At 39.4% G+C, this 20,143-nt stretch overlaps 1 protein-coding gene across 5 annotated transcripts in view; it reads left to right on the forward strand.

Annotated features, from left to right (window-relative positions):
* Positions 1 to 20,143, forward strand: part of PIEZO2 (piezo type mechanosensitive ion channel component 2) — a 292,650-nt gene that overhangs the window by 194,130 nt on the left and 78,377 nt on the right. For 4 of the 5 annotated variants that reach the window (XM_032121792.1, XM_032121810.1, XM_032121818.1 and 1 more), the window contains exons 9-17: positions 2,852 to 2,983; positions 4,049 to 4,087; positions 5,415 to 5,553; positions 5,883 to 6,016; positions 8,144 to 8,380; positions 13,371 to 13,494; positions 15,061 to 15,308; positions 15,979 to 16,127; positions 16,875 to 17,048. In XM_032121792.1, coding sequence (XP_031977683.1) covers positions 2,852 to 2,983; positions 4,049 to 4,087; positions 5,415 to 5,553; positions 5,883 to 6,016; positions 8,144 to 8,380; positions 13,371 to 13,494; positions 15,061 to 15,308; positions 15,979 to 16,127; positions 16,875 to 17,048 — 1,376 coding nt within the window. The remainder of the gene's footprint in view (positions 1 to 2,851; positions 2,984 to 4,048; positions 4,088 to 5,414; positions 5,554 to 5,882; positions 6,017 to 8,143; positions 8,381 to 13,370; positions 13,495 to 15,060; positions 15,309 to 15,978; positions 16,128 to 16,874; positions 17,049 to 20,143) is intronic. The other variant, XM_032121801.1, reaches the window with a different exon arrangement.

The following is a 20,143-nucleotide window of genomic DNA, read 5'->3' on the forward strand; positions in this document are numbered from 1 at the left end:
ACTGGTGAAGACAAAATGCTATGAGGTGTTTAGTGTAAAGCAGTTGTTCTCTATATACTGCTGTCCTGTACAGTAAGAAGTGGCTCATCTTAGAAATTTTGTTCTAAAGAATCTCTTGAACAAAACCTGTTTTGAACAAAACAAGAAAAAAAAACTTTTTCAGTCTAAAAAGATTACAAAAGCTATATGTAATACTGGTGTATCAGATACTAAAAGCAGAGTAAAATATGTAGACCTGATGGGGTTTTTTTTCCTGTGTGAATTACATCTTGGGGTCCTCTTGTGGATAAAATTCCTTCTGGATTGCAGCAAGAATTGTTTTTGAGACAGATGCTCTTGTGACTGTCTCTAAATGCTGCAGTTGATGAACAATTTTGCAGGAACAGACCCCACTTCACATCTTGAGTTTCAAGGTGCAGTTTTTTGTGTGTGCACCACAATGCCGAAGTATGGCGTGTATGAAATTTCAGTGTATGGTCTCCACATGGGATTCTGAATGGATCTTACTCATGCAAAGTGACCGTGGCAGTCAGTGGAAGATTTGCTTTTCTTATGCTTGCTATTTTGGACCCTGACTTGTTCTAACATTGAGTCTTGTGAAATTCTACCTCTGCAAATAAGAAAAAGCAATCTGTCTCTGGAGATTTCAGCTCATAGCTGTAACTGCTAGTACTGAATATATGAATAGAGCCCATTCATTCTGTGCTGTGAGTGGTAACTAATAGTACAGGAGTCAGCAGAGTTACAGCAGTTGAATGTAGAGTCCTCTTATAAAATTTTTATAATTGTTTGAATTAAAAGGTATTTAAGAGTTGCTGAGGAAGAATGAAAAAATTACACAAGTCAAAGGACTCTCACAAGTTGTGCTTGTGTGACTAGTACTGTGTTTTCTGAGTTTTCTTCCTCTTCTGAGCAAAATGATTTCCCACCCTTCCCTGTCATCTCTTAGGCTAAAAATATCTTACTAAAAAAATTGTGTATATCTTATGTCTTTTGTGTTGTTTTTGTCACCCTGGTGCCAAACTAAATGTCTTTGATAAGCAGTTCTTTATGGTTCATATTTATATTAAAGTTTCAGACAGCAGTGGCAAGTATTTTAAGCACAGGATCAGTTTATTTCATCTTACAGTTTTGCTAAGAATGCCCTTTTACAATCAAATATAAATATACAGTCACATGTGAAATGTGCTACCATTTCCTCTGAGAAGTGAAATTAACTAATAATCATTGTTTATCTAAGTCAAGATTTTAAAAATACGACCTTGCTGTTAGGATTGGAATGAGGAGAGTTTCAAAATGAGCTAGGACGTTTGGATGTCCTGTTCCCATGGGTAGCTTTGCAGGGTACTCTGCCCAGCATCCTGATTTATTCTTGTTCTATTACATCAGAGGATTTTGCCTAAGCAATGAGAACAGTTGCCACCAGCAAGCTGCCACTCAGGAGGCACAGGAAGAGCTCTGGTGGGGTTCGAAGAGCAGCTGTAACCTACTGTGGTTTGCACTCCTCCTCACCTTAGTGATAACAGTTGCTGTCTCAGATGGAGAAATAAACCACATGGATCAGAGACAATCACAGAGTCACAGGACAGTCCAGATTGGAAGGAACTTGGGAAGATCATATGAAGAAACTTCTTCTGAGAACAAGGCCTCAGATTAGATTTTCATGGGCCAAATTTTGGATGTTTCCAGCAGAGGCTACGAATGCCAGTGGTTCATTGTTCTTATGGTGGGAAAAAAATTTAAGAATAAATAAGAAATATATATATATATATACCCTTTTTTTTTAATATTCAGAAGATGTTTCCCTGGAGCGAGTTATGTCCTTAGCCTCTTGTCCTATAACTGTGCATCCCTGTGAGAAGAGTACCCTTGTCTTCTCTAAAACTACAATTTCATTGCTGTAAATTTAAAAAAAACCCTAATTCCTGCATCCTTCAGCTTCCCCAACCCTCTAATCATCTTGACAATTTTCGGTGGGATCCTCTCCAGATTTTCTATGTCTCTCTTGAGCTGGGGATGCCAGAATTGCATTGCAGGTATGGCCTGACACTTGCCAAGTAGAGTGGAATAATCACATCCCTTGATCTGCTGGCAGTACTCTGGCTGATGCAGTCCAGGACGTGTCTGCCTTCATCGCTGCTGGAATGCAGTGCACTGCTGGCTCTTGTTCAGCTTGCTGTGCACCAGCACCACCAGAGCCTCTTCCACAGAGCTGCTTCCCACACAGCCTGTCCAAAGTCTTTGCTGTTACCTGGGTTTATTCCAGCTGCAGGACTTTATCTTTGTTAAACCTTGTGCATTTTTTGTTGTCCCATCTCTGTATGGTGAGTCTTTCTTCTGGCCCATTTACCTCCTCCCAGTTCAGTGTCATTCACAAATATTCTGTGGGTGCAATTGCATCCAGGTAGTTTTGAATAGGACCAGACCTAGTGCCAGTCTCTGAAGAACTTCACTCATGGCAATCTACCTTTTTGTCTTTGAGACTTTACCCTACTTGGAGAAAGGCAGTTCAGCTAGTTCTCCACCCATCTTGTGTTCCATCTGTCAAGTGTGTATCTTACCAGCTTGTCAGTAAAGACATCATGGAACAGTGGTCAAAGATGCTGAAATCAAGGTACATGGAGGTCTGTGTAATTCTGGTGTCATGCAACTAGCAGTTACAGAAAATCTCTGTCATTGTTTCTGAAAATGTCATCTCAGAGTCATCTATCATAAACCAGGTGTAGTAGCAACTAAAAGATGCTTCAGACATGCTTTGGAGAGGGAGCATTAGCTGGGGGGAAATTTCAGTTCCTCTGCTAAAATTGTATTTACAGAGCTATAGCTACTGCTGTCATTTGTTGTCATTTAGCAGATGCCTGATGAAGAGAAATCTGTCAGCAGGGAAGATGACAAAGAAGTCCCCTGCAGCCCAATTCCAATGACAGCAGAGAGGAGACGCAGTCTGTGGTATGCAAGCCACTATACAACTGATGAGAGAAAAGTAAGACTGGAGGGGGAAGGGTCTCCGCGTTACACAATTACTTTGAATTAGGGGCAGCAGTGTTATGTAGGTTGCAAGTAAGATCTTCACGTGTGATTGTATAAATCAGATACAATATCAAGGCTGCATGGTAGAGTTGGATAGCATATATTTTGTAAAAATGAATAAAAAAAAACCAACCAGGAGCCAGTTTAAGGAAGTAAATGAAAAGCATGCTCTATGTTTTTGGCTTCCACATTTTAGAAGTGTAGGGCTGGGCTTTTGTCATGGGGCCATTATCTTTGAGCAAACCATCTAGAAAGTCTGTCAGGGAACTAAATCTGGTGTAAAGATCTGATCTGACTTGTAACTACTGATTAGCACTGTCGTTGGTGAGTGGAGACTGCCAGTTTATCTTTTCCTAAGCATACTGGTGTCCTTGGAGATATAAAGAAGGCAGTTTAGGCAGATATATAAAATCTCCTGGAAGGGTCCAGCTCTATACCGTCCGTCCGCACCAGCTGCACTGCAAAATTTCATTTGTTGAGTTACTGTCAAATGTGGGACATATGAACATTCATATATACTAAAGCCACATATACTCAAGCCCCAAGAAATCCACTATAATAATAGTAATGGGAAATGAGCTGGCAAATGGATAAAGTATCATATTTTATATTTGTATCACCATTTTATTGGAACTATTTTTATAATTGTAGTAATTCTAATGATTGTTTAAAAACTTAGTTTTTAAGCATTGGATCATTAGAAAGACATTAGAAAGCAGTTAATCAGTATAATGCCATACTGATTAATTCTTTGACCTAGCATCCAAAATTTCAATACAGCATTCTCAGTTCTGGTTTAAAATTCACAGGAACATACAGTAAAATTATGTCAATGTTGTGGCACACTGAATATAATTTTATGGTATCGTACGATTCTGCTGACTTTTTAAGAATTCCTTCTGAATTTCTTGGTGCAAATCTGCAAAAGTCAGCATATATGCATGCATGTATTCAAGAAGACTTACTAATGCTTGAGCCGTGCTTCTGTAATAATTTGTCCTTGCATTGCTTTTTGCAGCTTCTGTCAATGACCCAAGATGAATACAAGCCATCGGATGTTAGTATACTACTAGTCTTTGTAATTTTGCAATTCTTCTCAATGTGTGTTAATGCAGATAACACTGATGCATACAAATAAAACTTTAGATGAAATTTGTAAAACTTCTAGATTTTTGGTTAGCCTGACATTTACCTTATAATCTTGATTATCCTAAATGTAATTGTCTTCCGCTTCCTTAATAATTTCCCTGAGAAACCATTGATTGATCACCTGAAATTAAGATGCTTTTAGTAGTACCAACTGGCAAACGATCTTTGCTATTTCATTGGGTTTTAATAAGATATGAAAATATGCTTTCTAATGCAAGCCACCTTTAAATTTGATTTAGTTCTTTTGCATTATTTTTTAATTTCATTCATGTTGGAATGCTGAGGACCTTAAAGCATGACCAACAGCACATATGAGTTCAATTTACAGATTACAGAAAATCCAGGTCTTTATTTGAACAGACAGCAAATGATCAATTTATCTTGACTGCCATAGACCTTAGCAGACTCTGAAATCAGAAATGTCCCCTCTGCTCCACACACACAGAAGAATGGAGATTCAGATGAATTTTGGGAGCATCTATGACTTAACATAAACATGCTCCACAGTCTGTACTTGGTGCAGCTGCTGGATATGACTGAGCATAACCCAGATACTATGCTGAGACAGTTCACAGGCTGTTGCACATGCCTGTGCATAGTTTTGACAAGCAAGATATGCTCCTATCTCACAGCCTGGGCAGAAGTCAGTCTTGAGCGTGTACTGCCATCACTAACCCATTGCACGTGAATTTATGCCAGTAGGAAAGTCACAAATGATTGTAAGGTTTCTGGAGCCCTTATCCAAAAAAGCACAAGAGCTGAAATTGAAATCACCAAAAAAAACCATGAAAGAGTGTTGAATTAGCACTACCAAGTGACAACAATGTGGCATCAATAACAATAATTACCACAAGTCGTTTTATTAACAACAGCAAAAATAGATCTCACCACTAATAATTCAAATTTGAAAGTCATTTATAGGCACTATTTTCATAGCTACTGGAAATAATTAGATGTGAACTGAAAATCCCGATGTAATAGTTTGCCTAAGAAGGAGAATGAATTTTTGGTTAGTTCTATTGGTACAGCATAAAAATCTAACAACAGTTGATTTTGGAAGCTGTTCTGTGCTACTTTTGCATGCAACATGACTATAACATATCACTTTCTTGGAAGTAACTGCAGTTACTTGTTAACCTCTTTTAACATTGGCACTCCAAGAGTAGCAAAACACAGGAGTCACACTCTTCTGAGTGCCATGGTAAATGCAGTGCCTCTCTCCCATGTCCTGGCAGGTGCTGCTGGTAACAGTGAACGGGAACCCTGCTGACTATCACACCATCCACCCTGCACTGCCATTAGAAAATGGTCCAGCCAAAGCAGATGTGTACTCCACACCACAGTACAAGTGGGAGCCTTCGGATGGCACGTCAGGTAGGGAATTGCCTAGGAATTGTCCTTAGTTCCACGTGGTTTTCTTATTCTGTATCTCCAGTCACTGCCTCTAGCATTTCTTGTCATTTCGGTAAGCTCTTTGGCCTGTTAAAGGTAAATACCTGCTGTCACCTTACACTGATGGATGCCCATATGGCAATTTTTTAAACTGGGCTGTAGGTGTATACCATCCAAAATACTTTGCCTACCAAAACTGTGATTTGAAGTAGCTGTCAGAGCGATTGCAAGCAAAATAATTCCAGGAGAGGATGCATATACTCTCTTTAGACCAGCATGGATTGCAAATAAGAATTTCTTTTTCTACTTAGAAAAGGAAGAGGAGGAGGAGGAAGAAGAGGAAGTTACTCAGGAGGAAAAAGAAAATGTTAAATTGCATGCCCTGGTCTCTGTGTTTCAATTTATCATGAAGCAAAGCTACATTTGTGCTCTGATAGCTATGATGGTAAGTAGTGGCAACGAAAAGAGTAATGCTGTTGGTTTTACAAAAGTCTTCTCAATGCCTTTCTGAAAGTTATCTCATCAGCTGGTTCTCAGCAAGTCTTTGCATCAGGCTTAGAAAATATCAATATGGTGTCTGCATCATTTTGAGCCCATTTTAGGTTATTAATGCATAATTCCCAGGCCTGTTACAGACCTTTAAATAGGGCGACACGTGGCGTTCTGGTTAAACATCACATTTCCAGGACTGGGAGCCCCAGGCTTTGTTGTCTGTTGAATATCAGAAAACCACTGGGTCTCAGTTTTCTATTGATTCCCAAGCTTCTGCACAAGCAGGTTTGTCATGTGTTTGCACCACTCAGAAATTTGCCTATAGGATTAAAGTATGTCATACTGATATAGAAAACTGTAAAAATACAGTTCCTAATTCAGGTGATGCATGCATCCAATTACTCTGGGAAGAAAGGATCTATAAAGCCTGGTTTCCTGTATTGACACAGAAAGATCTCAAGGAAAATACAACTTTGTGCCAAGCCAGATTTTCCTGTTGTTTTACTTTTCACCCTTCTTTCTCTTTTTCATGCTGTTGCTTGTTTTTAAGCCTCCTTGTTGAAAATACTTTGAGCTGCATTATACCAAGTTTTCCACATAATGAGTAGATGTCTTTCTATATTCCCAGTGCAAGCTTTGCTTTTACTGTTTTGGAAAAATTTCAGCTATGATGAAATTAACCATAAAGCTTCTTGGCCCAAATTTGCATTAAAAATGGTAAAACAAATTACCTTGGCTGCCTCTTGTTTGCATAAAGTTTCAAACTTTATTTGCTGTCTTTAACAGAAAAAGTTTCCCCCTTAAATAAGGCAGGCTCCTTCTGCAAAATATGGACTTCAGTTGATGCATTCTGAGACATTAGCAAGTAGTTAGTTATTTTCATATTGACACAGTAGCTTTTTCTCAGTTTCTTTTAAACTCATGTACTTCTTAGATCATAGAATGGTTTGGATTGGAAAGGATCTTAAAAGTCATCTAGTTCCAACCCCACTGCCTTGGGCAGAGACACCTTTTACTAGACCAGGTCTGCATTTCCCTTTTAATTAATTTCCAGGGTCATACCTCTCAATATAAAAGGAGATCATATATTTGAAGAACTTTCTTGTAGTTTAATACCAGCTTCTCTCTTCATGACATATTCCAATTTTATGTGACCCAAATTAATTTATTAATTTATTTGTGGTATGCTTTGATGCAAATTCCATTTATACTATAGCCACAGACAGCTCAGTGTAAGCTATTTTCTCGTATGAGAACAGAGTAGCATATTAGTGTTTTTCACACACCCTTAAAAGACATCATTTCCAGTGGGGCTAAGCTAACCTGATAGAAATATTCTTAATGTTTAATAATTTTCTATTTAAATTAAAAAGGAATATAAAAGGCTTTATTGAAGGTTATTCCACATTTATAGTAGCATATATACAGCTAAATTTAGTCCTGAATCAGTAACACACTGTATATAAAAAATACTTAAACCCCAAATCCTTTTCTTGAGTGTTTAATTGAGAAGCTTGTGCAAACTGAATTCTGAAAGCTGTAGAAAACATTCTGTAGCTGTGAGCATTCAGGTAATCTACCACAGTTACTGTAGACTAAATGTTCTTCAGGTTAGGTGGGTGCTCACCATAGCTTTCCATTTTAAACCGATTCCACAAAAGCTAGAACAGTATGGAGTTAGTGCCATTTTTAAATGCTGTCAAAGGCCTTGAGTGTAGTACCCATTGATTAGGTTTTGCTATTCCTACTCTGAATTCTTTGCAAGAAGAACTTCTGTGCCCAAACATTAATCTTTATTTTCCATCTCTTTTAGTTTGGTGTAATGAGAAGCAATGAGTCTGCTTACGAAGTGCAGCTAATGCATAAAGCAGGGTTTGCCCTCAGAATCCACTTTCTGCATGTTCTCCAAGGGGTTTATTTTAGCTGGCCCAGTAGGTGATTAATATGGGTGAGAGTCTGATGAAAATGAAAATATGCACTATGTAGAGAAGTGTAAATGAAGTGTAACGGGAAATATGTGTCTATGTTGTTCCTGAATGGATCTGCGAACATTTTTTCCTCTCCTTCCTCCTTCCACAAGGCGTGGAGCATCACGTATCACAGCTGGTTGACTTTTGTGTTACTGATCTGGTCTTGCACACTGTGGATGATTCGGGACCGAAGGAAATACGCCATGATCAGTTCACCATTCATGGTTTTTTATGGAAATTTACTGCTAATATTACAGTATATATGGAGTATTGAGCTCAAGAATGATGAACTTCCTCAAGTATCTGGTTTTTTAAAAAGAAAGGAACCTGGGGAGCTGGCATCAAAGGTAAGTGTAACAAACAGCTGAGATTTATTTATGACACCCCAATATACATTGTGTTAAAAATATGGATCTCTTGACATTTCTTTAAGAGTGCATCCACAGTATTCAGTGTAATCACTTTCAGTAGCAATTCTAAAGTAAAGGGCAAGTCATTAGAAAGAGTCTTCAGAAAACTGCTTCTTGCATATTAAGCTAATACTAGAGCAAATGTTTCAGACACCTTTTACATTTTCATGATAATTCTGTAGAAAATACTTGGCGGATTGAAATTGCTCACTTGCTTGGTTTTATAAACTGGATTCAAAACCAGATGTTATTTGATTTGCTAGATTAACACCCATGGGATGTCAGACTGTCTCTGACTATGATGGCAACTGGAACTCTGTTGTAATTGCAATTACCAGTACTACTCACTCCCTAATGGTTTGGCACAAGCAGCAGCACATAGCTGTGACTGAGTTTTAATTCTTTATCCTTACACCTGAATCAGAATGAGTTGAAATCCATTTTAGGTTAGAAGTAAAAGAGTTTGCTGACCCCAGTGCATGACAAAGTTTTTCTTTGATGTCTTAAAAATGCATTTTGTTCTGCAAGTTTGCTCCTGGGAAAGGGACTGAGCACAAATAGGATGTTTTTTCCTAGAGCACCCAAGAGGGGCATCTCAGAGAGTACATCTAGTTGGCACTGCTCCCCTTGTGCTAAGTGGATCACTTCCCCTGTGACTCCTAATCACAATTTAAGTTGATTCTTTATCTCATCTTCCTTGCCGGCAATACCCTTTGGACAACCATTTCTGGGTCTTTAATGCACTTGAAAGTTAGTGAGTGCTGTATTATTTGTCTTGTAAAGGTAGGGCTAGTTTGGTAAGAGGCATAAAGCTCAAGGGGTTCTGCAAGAGAAGTTCTACAGCTTTTTTCAATTACTTCATAAATCTCTGAGGAGTTTTAACTGTCTTAATACTTCATTCACTTTGACATTATTTCTTATTAGCTATATCATCAAATATCTTGTCTAAAAACAGATGGTGTCAAGAAAGGAAGCTGTTGTTTATATATGATGATTTGGCCACATCCATAAAGCCATTAGGCGTTTACTGGGTTTTTTTAGGCTGAATAAAATTCACTCCATAACTTTCACAGAACTAGGGAATAGTTGAAGCTAAAACAGACTTCTGGAGGTCATTTGGTCCAACTCTCAAGCAAGGCCATCTAGACTTGATTGCCCAGGACCATACCTAGATGGCTTTTGAATAACCCCAAGAGTGAAAATTCTGTTACATCCCGGGGCAACCTGTGCCACTGCTCAATTACCCTCACAGGAAAAAAAAGTTTCCTGATGTTCGGAGGGATTCTCCTATGTTTCAGTTTGTGCCCGTTTCCTCTGGCCCTATCACTGGGAACCACTGAAAAGAGTCTGGCTCCAACCTCTTTCCATCTCCCTTCAGATATTTATAGAAATTGAATGAGATTCCCCCTGAGCTTTGTCTTCTTCATAGGAAAGATGCTTCAGTCCCTTCATGGCCATTCTACTGGACTCTCTCCTGTGCCTCCATCTCTCTTGTACTGGAGTGCCAAAACAGGGCACAGAACTCAAATTGTGGCCTCGTGAGTGCTGAGTAGGGAAGAAGGATCACCTTTCTCAACCTGCTGTCAAAACCTCCTAATGCAGCCATTAACATTCTTTGCCATAAGGGCACACTGCTGGCTTACTTGCAACTTGTTATCCACCAGGATCTGCAGGCTGTCTGCCAAACTATGCTCCGGCTGGTTGGGCCACAACATGTAATGGTGCATAAGCTGGTTCTTCCTCCCCAGATGCAGGACTTTGTGCTTCACCTTATTGGATGCCCTGATGTTCCTGTCAGCCCCTTTCTCCAGCCTGTTGAGGTCCCATTGAATAGCAGCACAGCCCTCTGGTGTGTGAGCCATTCCTCCCAGCTGTGCGTTATCAGCAAACTCATTGAGGGTACGCTCTGCCCCATCATCTGGATCGTAAAGAAGATACTGAACAAGACTGGACTCAGTACTTCCCCCTGGGGTACATTTCTGATCACTGACCTCCAACTAGGCTTTATGCCACTGATCATGACCCTCTGAGCTCAGCTGCTCAGTCAGTTTTCAGTGCACCTCACTGCTCATCCAGCCCACACTTCATCAGCTTCCCTATGAGGATCTTATGAGAGACAGTTTCTTTCTGGAGTCTGAGACAGTATCGACTGCTCTCCTGTCACCTACCAAGTCAGTAATTTTATCATAAAAGTTTACCAACTTGGTCAAGCATGACTTCCCCTGGGTGGATACACTCTGACTATTCCTGATGGTTTTCTCAACCTTCATTTGCCTGGAAAGGTTTTTCAGGATTAGCTCCTCCATCACATTAGAATCACAGAATGATTTGGGGTCAGCAGGGACCTTTCAAGATCATCTAGTCCAACCCCACTGCCGTGGGCAGGGACATCTTTCACTAGATCTGACTGCTCAAATCCCCATCCTGCCTGACCTCAGACACTTCCAATGATGGAGCATCCACACCACCTCTAGGAAGCCTTTTCCAACATCTCACCACTATCACCTTCCCCGGGATTGAGGTGAGGTTGTTCAGGCTTGATCCTTCATCTTGTCCTTCTTGAAGATAAGAGTGACATTTGCTTTCCTTCAGCACTTCTCCTGCCACCACATTTGATCAAAGATTATTCAGAGTAGCCTGTACTAGTGACACCAGCCAGCTCCTGGGTACATCCCATCAGGATCCATGCTCCTATGTATGCCCACTTTCTTTAAATATTCCCTGATCCGTACCTCTGCCATCAAAGGAAGACTCTTCCTCTTCAGAATTTTCTGTGGTCTCCAGGAACTGTGTTTCCTTAAGGCCAGTCTTGCTAGCAAAGACTGAGGCAAAGAAGGCATTTGGTATCTCAGCCTCTTCCGTGCCCTGTGTCACCAGGGTCCTCACCCCAGTCAGCAGCAGGCCTAGATTTTCCATAGCCTTCCTTTTTCTGCTGAGGTATGTACAGAAGCAAATCTTGTTGCTCTCAACATGCCTTTCTAGACTCAGCTTCAGGCTTTGACTTTTCTAACCATGTCTCTGCATGCTTGGCCAGTCTCTGCATTCCTCCCAGATTACCTAGTCCATCCTCCATCCCCAGGCAGCCTATGCATTCCAGCTATGCTGTTGTGCAAATCCCAACTTCACCTCTGCATCTTTCCAGCCTGTGCTTCCTAAAGAGCCTGTAGCTCTGTATTGCAAGTATTCAAGGCATCAAACCCTGTCTCTCTCATCCCAACAAGACCACAGCCCTGCACAGAGATCTCTAATTGCTTGTGTTTTTTCCCCATGCTGCAGGGCTCTAGTGTGCAGACACTTCAGGGGGCACCTGACATGTTGTTCTCCCAGAAAGAACCTGACAGGTTTCACTTTAAGGCTGTGTTGGAGTAATTGCCTTGCTTATACACAAATGCTTGAGGTGCCCCTGCATAAGCCCTGTTTTGCTGATTATGTATTTCCTTTTGTTCACATCATCCCAGGCACCGTTTGCCTTGTCCATCAGTCCCTCTTAAGGGCACTAGTAACTCTGTACCTCCCCTCTATTCCTAATTTAAGGTCCTTTGAATAATGGTTGAACTTAATGAAGACTGAATACTGTATTCTGCAGAAGGAAGATGTGTACTGTAATTCTTTCTGCATGAGTTTCTGCATGCTATGTGTGTTTCCTGGCCTGAACATGAGATAAAATCTATACTGTAAAAAGTGACTGGAAGCTTTTCTTTTGGTCTGTGACCCTTCATGGCTTTTCTTAGAGCCAGCTCTAGCTCTGGAAATGCCAAGTAGAACAAGGGAGTAAAGCTGGCAGGAAGACAGAGCTAATCACTGCAGAAAAGTCTGTGTTTTACAATATCAAAGGTTTGTGTTGCAAAAGCCAGAGCTTTAAGAGGTATCTGGGGAAGCTGTGACAAGTCACACAGGCTGACAATCTGCTGCTGTGGCTCAATGTTAGCAGCAGCGTCAATAAAAAAAGCCATCTCCTGGGAGCAATCCTTTTACCCATTAAGGACTTGTGCATCAGAAGAAGAATACATTGTACTACTGGTCTTGTCTATTGTGTGCAAAGTATTTGGCTCTTACGTGCTTCCTTCTTGAAATTTTGTTCTTCTATCTAAGTAGTGAAATAAGTCTCCTTCTGCACAGAGGAATTAGCAGAAACTTTGTAGAAAATAAGCATAAAATCAAGTGTGTGGCAATAGGCATCATGCTATTTTCTGAATTTTGTCCACCTCTGGGTATTGCAAGCTGTTAAATTTAGCTTTTTGCAAAACACAGAAATGCACTCTTCATTAAAGAGATCTGTTTATTTCTAAGGTATCCTGCTGTTACTGAATTATCATCTCTTGAAGCTATTAAAAGAATTAAGAGCTATCTCAACTCTTGTAACTGTTGCAAATGCAAGGCAGATTCCACTGACTGGGTCTTCAGTAACTGCAAGACATACAAAAATATTGATTTTTAAATTAACTGCGTTTAAGCACCTGAAGTAACAAATCTCCTAAATCAAAATATTTATGATATACAAAACCATGATAATGACAATATACTCTTGCATGTGCGTCTTTCCTGAAAAAAATGGTAAAAATGAACAGTAATCTGACAAATGGGAATTATACAAACCAGGCATAGTAAGAAGATCCCTAAACTTTTAAGAGAGTAGTTAAAAACTGAATAAAACAGGGTAGAATAGAAGCATATAAGTGAATACTTTTATGGTATTATAAGAAATGGAAAAGTGCAAATGAAGCAAAATTGTCTGTAATGCAGGATGTTTCCTAAATAACATAACTTGCCCTAAGATGCACTTTTGACACTGACAATGCCATCACTGCCATTTTCTGAGAGACAGAGAAAAAAAAAGCATGCAAAATTTATGAAAACCTATGCTTGTATCAGTAGGACATAGGATATACAATTAGTCTGTTGGTTTTGTTTTGATTTTTGTTTGCAGATTCTTTTCACAATTACTTTCTGGCTACTGCTTAGGCAACACCTCACTGAACAGAAAGCACTTCGGCTAAAAGAAGCTACTTTATCTGAGGTCAAAGTTGGAAGTGAAGAAAATGAAGAAAAAGGTAAAGCCAGATCCAATTTATTCCTTCAGTCATGATAGAAGTTCCAGTTACTGCGTTTCTCTGATGCTGAAAGCAATTAGCAAGGTATCTGTTATTACAAAGATATTACAAAATCTATGTGCAGCTATCTCTCAGATACAAAACACATTTGAACTTTAGAAATACAAATAAAATAAGAATTCTCTTTACTGGAAGGTAATAAAATGACTCATTTTAGAAAGATCACGGAACTTTCAAATGATCAGTTTGCTGCTATGTTCCAAACTCAAATCAGGGGAGTAATTGCCCTAAAGTTTAACCACAGGAGATGAATTTACCTAGGAAAAGTTGCTAAATTCCTTGGAAGTTTCATTGGGACATAAACTCTTATATAGACACAGAAGTTAAACTACAAATTTCAGTGGAAAAAATAAACTTTTTTTTCTCAGTGCAGGGGCTCAAGCACACCTGAGAGAAAAGTTTAGATTCAGCTTATCTAACAGCATAGTGACCTGTTCTTTCTTGTGCTACTGGGCACGTGTTTCTCCAAACATTCCTTACGCTCTCTCTCCAGATGTTGAACTGAAAAAGTTCAGTGCACTGAAATGCTAGAAAGTGAGCCCTGGAAGCAGTGGTGTAGTTTCCTCTCAATTATAATCCTTGTCTCAGTAAAATATCTGATCAGTATCAAAGCTGGACTACAAGGATTTTCAAGGCAAGAGCCTGAGAAGGGGGATGGTGAGTGGGACAAAAAGAGTGGGCAAGACTTTTGATGGTGAAGTTTCAATACTGTTGTCAGTGGAAAGAAAAGCAGTACAACTGTGTACTATGTTTTTGGCAAACCCTGTTATCTACATACTTGCACGTGCACTTGCTGCTGGGGGGACACTTACCCTGCCCTCCACACACCTCACAAGGTTAATAACTGGGGAATCCTGACCTCTTCATAAAGCTAAAGCAGTTTGTCTTTTCTGGCCCAGGTACAGCACAAAAATCTGGATAAGTGGTAGTTTTTTTGAAAACCAGCAGTGTTAGTGCAGCATTTATATTTTTTAAGCTTGTTTGGGTTTATGTTAATGTTTTCCCTTGCTTGTGGTTTTTGGAGGTAAACACAATATTATCTGAAGGACAAAACTCAAGACGGGAGGTTCAAACTCGAGATGAGAGTTTAAACTCAAGATGAGAGGTTTCTGGTGGTGCTGGTGGTTTCTTTGTTTTCCAGTTTAAAAAGTTGCTTATTTGAGAGTATAAGCATTGCCATGGAAAGTGTTTTGGCTACTATCCATTATGCAACCTTTAGGCTTTAATTTTCCTCTACAACTGCTGGTGTTTCAGACAAAGTGAAGACGGGTGTCTGGTAAGCATGTATATCTATGTGCCCCATGGCTCCAGCAGCAGGTCTAAGATCATATGAAGTTAAAACCCGTTTCCTTGCTCTGGAGCCATGCATGATTAGGAATTACGGTCTCTTGTGAATATTGTGTTTTAAGTTTCTGTGTTGTGTGCAGAGATTTTACTTTCCACCTATTTAAATACTTGCTAAAAGTCCCAAGAATAGACAGGCCAAATGTGACTCTGTATTTGCAGAAGAGGAGTCGCAAGAGGGAGAAGTGTCAGAAGAACAGGAAGAGGAGAAGGAAGAGGAGGAGGAGGGAGAGGAGGAGGATGAACAGGACATTATGAAAGTCTTGGGGAATCTGGTGATGGCTATGTTAATCAAGTACTGGATTTACGTCTGTGGGGGCATGTTCTTCTTCGTCAGCTTTGAGGGTACAATTGTCATGTACAAAATCATCTATATGGTACTGTTCCTCTTCTGTGTGGCCCTCTATCAGGTAAGTGAGAACTGTGTTAACTGAATTTTATCCTTGAATAGAATTATTCATACTTTTAGCTTGGTAGTAAAGTAGCTCCAAATAGAATTCATAAACAGTGTATTTGTTCTTTAGTTAGACACAACAGAATGAGACCATTTGAAGGGGTTAAGACTAATTTTCCTCTGGTTTGTGGTTACAGTGACAGGCAAAGTGCACATAAATTAGATACAATGCACACCTCTGCTCTGTCATGCCACTTCACCATAAGCTTTGGAACCTTTGTGGAAAATTCTGAATCTAAGCACATTCTACATAGCCACTAGTTTTTGTGGCACTTGATCCACACAGCTTCCATATCCCAATGAGCATGGAGTCCCGCTCCTCCTGGACTTTTATCACCTAATGGTGATGAAACTAAGCGACTGAAGCTATCCCTGACTTGGTGTCTGTGGCCTGTGGCCCATGTCCCATCAGACATTTTTGCACAAAGGTCTTTACTTGAATGCATTTGCAGGAGTAAAAACTGTATCTCAAAATCTGTGGCTGCTGCTGGGTAATCATTGCTTACTTCAGACCAGCTAGGAAAAGTAGTGTTCTTCGTCCTTGTTTGACAGTACAGTGTTGTCAATATTTCTGTCAGTTTCTTTGCCTTCAGCTTGTGTCAGCATCTTTAGTGTGTGATTTTCAGGTACACTACGAATGGTGGAGGAAGATTTTAAAGTACTTCTGGATGTCAGTTGTTGTTTACACGATGTTGGTACTTATCTTCATCTACACATACCAATTTGAGTCATTCCCCGGGTTGTGGAAGAACATGACAGGCCTGGATGAAAGGAAGTAAGTGGTTTTGATTAATTTTTTTCATTTTTGGATCTCTGAGTTCAGTGTGATGGAAGGATTGGAGAGCAGTCTTCCTTCTTATGGGAGAAAAACATCATGCGGCCGTTCTCAGGCATAGCTGATTCTAGGCACTCAGTTATTAAGCTGTAGATTTATTGATGTAATCATAGAAATGAGCAAGACCAAGAGAGGAGCTCAGAGTCATATTTTCTCCAATTGGCTGCTTAGGTCTTTGGATTGCTTCTGTTTTCAATACAGTGCCAATACTTCTCTTCACCACTTTGACCACAGAACAAGATCCAGGGAAAGATTAAGGGTAGATCTGCAGGATGTTTGGAACTGAGGAAGGTGGACCTGCTCTCCTGCTAATGAGGAGGACTGGGTTTCTTCATCTTTATAATGAGTTGGTCATTTCTCAAGAGGAGCTTACCTTAGAAAGTATATGCAATATGAGTGGATTTCCAGTGCAGGACTTTCAGTGAGAGACAAGTCATCTGACTCAAGAGATCCGTGGCAGGGTTTGTTCATTTGACTGTACATTTACAGTACCTCTCTATATTACTGAGTCCAAACACAACATGCTTGCATTGTAAAACTTGCTAGCTTAGGAGAATTTTAGAAAACAAAACTACATAACAAGTACCATCCCCTTATTTCCTATTGCAAATGATATATAATAATGTCTCATGGAAAGAATATTGTGTGTGAAAAGATGCCTTAGTGGAATACCTTTTTTTTTTCCAGACTAGAGGACCTTGGCTTAAAACAGTTTTCTGTGGCTGATCTATTCACACGCATCTTTATCCCCACCTCCTTCCTACTGGTGTGTATCTTGCACCTTCACTATTTCCATGATCGGTTTCTCCAGATCACTGATTTGAAAGCTGTAACCAGCAAACAGGACAACACTATTTACAGGTAAAGAAGCAAAATAGATGGAACTATTGATTATCTGTATGGAAATACTGTTTCTGACTGTCTTGTAAAGCTCACGTTTCAGTAGATGTTATTTGCCTTTGCTATGACTACCTGGCTTAAAAAGAAGGTGCACGGTATCCAGCACCCCACTACAACCAAAGTTTCTGTCTCTTCCCATTTTCCCCTACACACTGAACTTTTTCATTTTGGGGTACATTTTCAAAGGTACTAATGTCATTTATGTATTTATTTCATTGGCTTTGACCTTTAATGGGGGTTAGGTGCTCAATTACTATGTGTGCCCTTTTGTATGTGTACCTGCCAGTAGTAAGAAACACAGCTCTTCATTTGGGTCACTTCTTTTCTTAAAATGTCCATTTTGAGGGCCACATGAAAACTGGGAGATCTTTGGAAAATATCACATTTGCATTGAGCAGTTTGGTCTTTTTGTAAAGTAGAACTTCAGAAATGGAAGAATTCTGAATTTGTGGTTACTTTTCATAGTACTGACCCTTGGCTATGCTAGACATTGGGTGATTTCATCCAAAAGTTCATTAGCACTTATTAATGAATCTGGGACATCACTTTTCCAGTGTTCAATTCCTACATATTTTCCTGCATATAAACCAATCTGGCCTAGGATCCTGAGCCAGGAGTATGAGAGAGAGAAGTGGTTTTGTAGTACATAGTGTTATATTGTGCAATGACAATTGCAGGCATTCTTTGAAGAAAGCAATTAATTTAGACCCTACTTTTAGAATGTTTACCTGTCTAGTGATAACTGTATCAGCTGCACTTCTAGCTGCATAACACCACATAGGCATTCTTTGAAGAAAGCAATTAATTTAGACCCTACTTTTAGAATGTTTACCTGTCTAGTGATAACTGTATCAGCTGCACTTCTAGCTGCATAACACCACATAGACCACAGGATGTTATGGAATAATGACGGTTACTTAGCAGGGAATTATGTTCTAGGTTATGCAAGATTTACAAAGCATTTCAGGTATCTTTCATACATTCAATTCGATATGAAGCTACTTCACAGTGCATGGTACAAATTTGTGCCATGAGAATAAGCTCCAGTTTTATGGAATGCTTCCAGTTTCTGTATTTAAATAATTGCTAAGACCAGAACAGATCAAACTTGATAAAATTTCCCAATAAAGATGTGGTGGTTTTTAAACTTACATTTTAAATGTCTGTGTAATAACTCTCCCTTTACTCTTCTTGAATTGCTAAATGTGACAGTAGATTCAAGGGCCCTTTTGTAATGGCCTGTGAACAAACTTCCCTTGCCCAAGGCAGACTTTTGTGCAGCAGTGGGTACATGTTAACATCTCTGAATTGGCCAAGCCCTGAAAACAGAGCCCAGACAGGTGTCTGAGCTGAAATCGGATTGTTCCTGGGCTGAGGCATTTAGGGGAATGCTTTACAGCAGTCCAGTAACTCTGCAAGCTCGCTTGTAGCCCGAAGTTTGCACTTGTGTTGAGTAACATAGGAAGTTTCCACCTTCCTTCTAGTGTGATCCAATAGACACAAAATAAAAAGAAAAAAACCCTGAAGCATTTGTAGGATTTTGATGGGTCCATTTTGCCTGTGAAACTGCTACTTGAAAATCTTTCCATTACACACAGCTTTATTATTATACAGCTTTCCAAATGTTGGCATGAAGAGGATCACTGTGACTAAAGTCACATTATTCCCAAAGGATGGACCTGCTGATAGTGAAGACACAAAATGTTTTCATGCATTGCAAGAAAACATTTTTGCCACAAATAAGTAGCCTTGAGATACCATGTTAAAAGTAGACATTGTCATACGAAGCCTTTTATTAAAGTCATAGATGAAGAGGATCATGTGATATCATCAGCTTTTTTGTCTTGGATTTAGAATGCTGGGTTTTTTAATCTAAATGTGTACTAGATTGTATTAAGCAGTCATATATAAGTCGCTAGATATTTTTAACTGTTAAATGTGGCATATGTGCTACATTTGGCATTTTGAAGTATTTTCAATATCACAAATATCACATATATCCTTTGTTCCTCCTGCGAAGATTTAACTATTATGACCAGTACTCAAATCAGAACAGTTTTCTTGATCTGTACTCCTGTTAAAACTGCCTGGCATATGAAAATACATCTCTTTTCTTCCCTTGATGCAATAAATCACTACTGAGCATCAGCTGACTTTATAGTTCAAAGTTTTGCAGTGAGAGCTCAGCTGACATTTGTATTGGTGATGCATAAAGCTAGATAAGAACTAACAGAACAACCAACTTCAGCTTAACAGTGATGCTAGTAATAAATTTCAGGGGCAATTAAAACAGATTAAAGATTCATGCATATGTGTAATTTTCTCTCAAAGCTACTAAAACTTAATTTTCCTTTTTGCTTTGAAGAAACTATCATTCACTTAACAACTGCTTTACCTTTCTAAACTGCTTTTATGCTGCACCTTTTGCAACAAAAAAAAATTTAAATAAAGAACTAGAACCTTCATTTTGACTAACAAGACAGAACGCAGTCCTTTTAGTAGTGAGCTTCTTAGAATGATCACAGCAGCTGAGGGGTGGTCATGAAAGTAATAAAGAAAGCACGTCCAGTTCCTGCATCTACCTTTGAACTGCCAGGTGTGATTACTACAGTTGTGTCTAACTGAAGAGTCCTGTTAAAATTGCTGAGAATGCTCATTTATTAAAATGCTGTTTCTCATCTCCAAAATTTGCAGAGTGAGTTGAAGGGTAAGGCTCTGCCAGCTGCAATGAGAGGGCACAGAAACTGGCACACTGGAACTGGCAGAGTGAGGAACTTCTCACTATTTATAAAGATGTCAGAACTGAATGTGTCAGTTTTACATCTGCAAGGGAAAGAAAAATTCTCTGATTAGGATTTTCCATGCCCATTTCCTTGCTGTACCATGAATTATGGAATGGCAGAGATAAAGGCTATGAGGTAGATAATTTCTCTGATAAGATGCTTTGCCATAATTACCTTTATGGTTTTTTTTAAGAAGGAAAAAATCATTTTAAAAAATTGTGGTATTCGAAGGCTTACTTGAAGTAAGGCAGTAAAGGCTGTTCTCACATCTTG

This window comes from Corvus moneduloides, chromosome 1, assembly GCF_009650955.1.
Source record: "Corvus moneduloides isolate bCorMon1 chromosome 1, bCorMon1.pri, whole genome shotgun sequence".
NCBI lineage: Eukaryota > Metazoa > Chordata > Aves > Passeriformes > Corvidae > Corvus > Corvus moneduloides.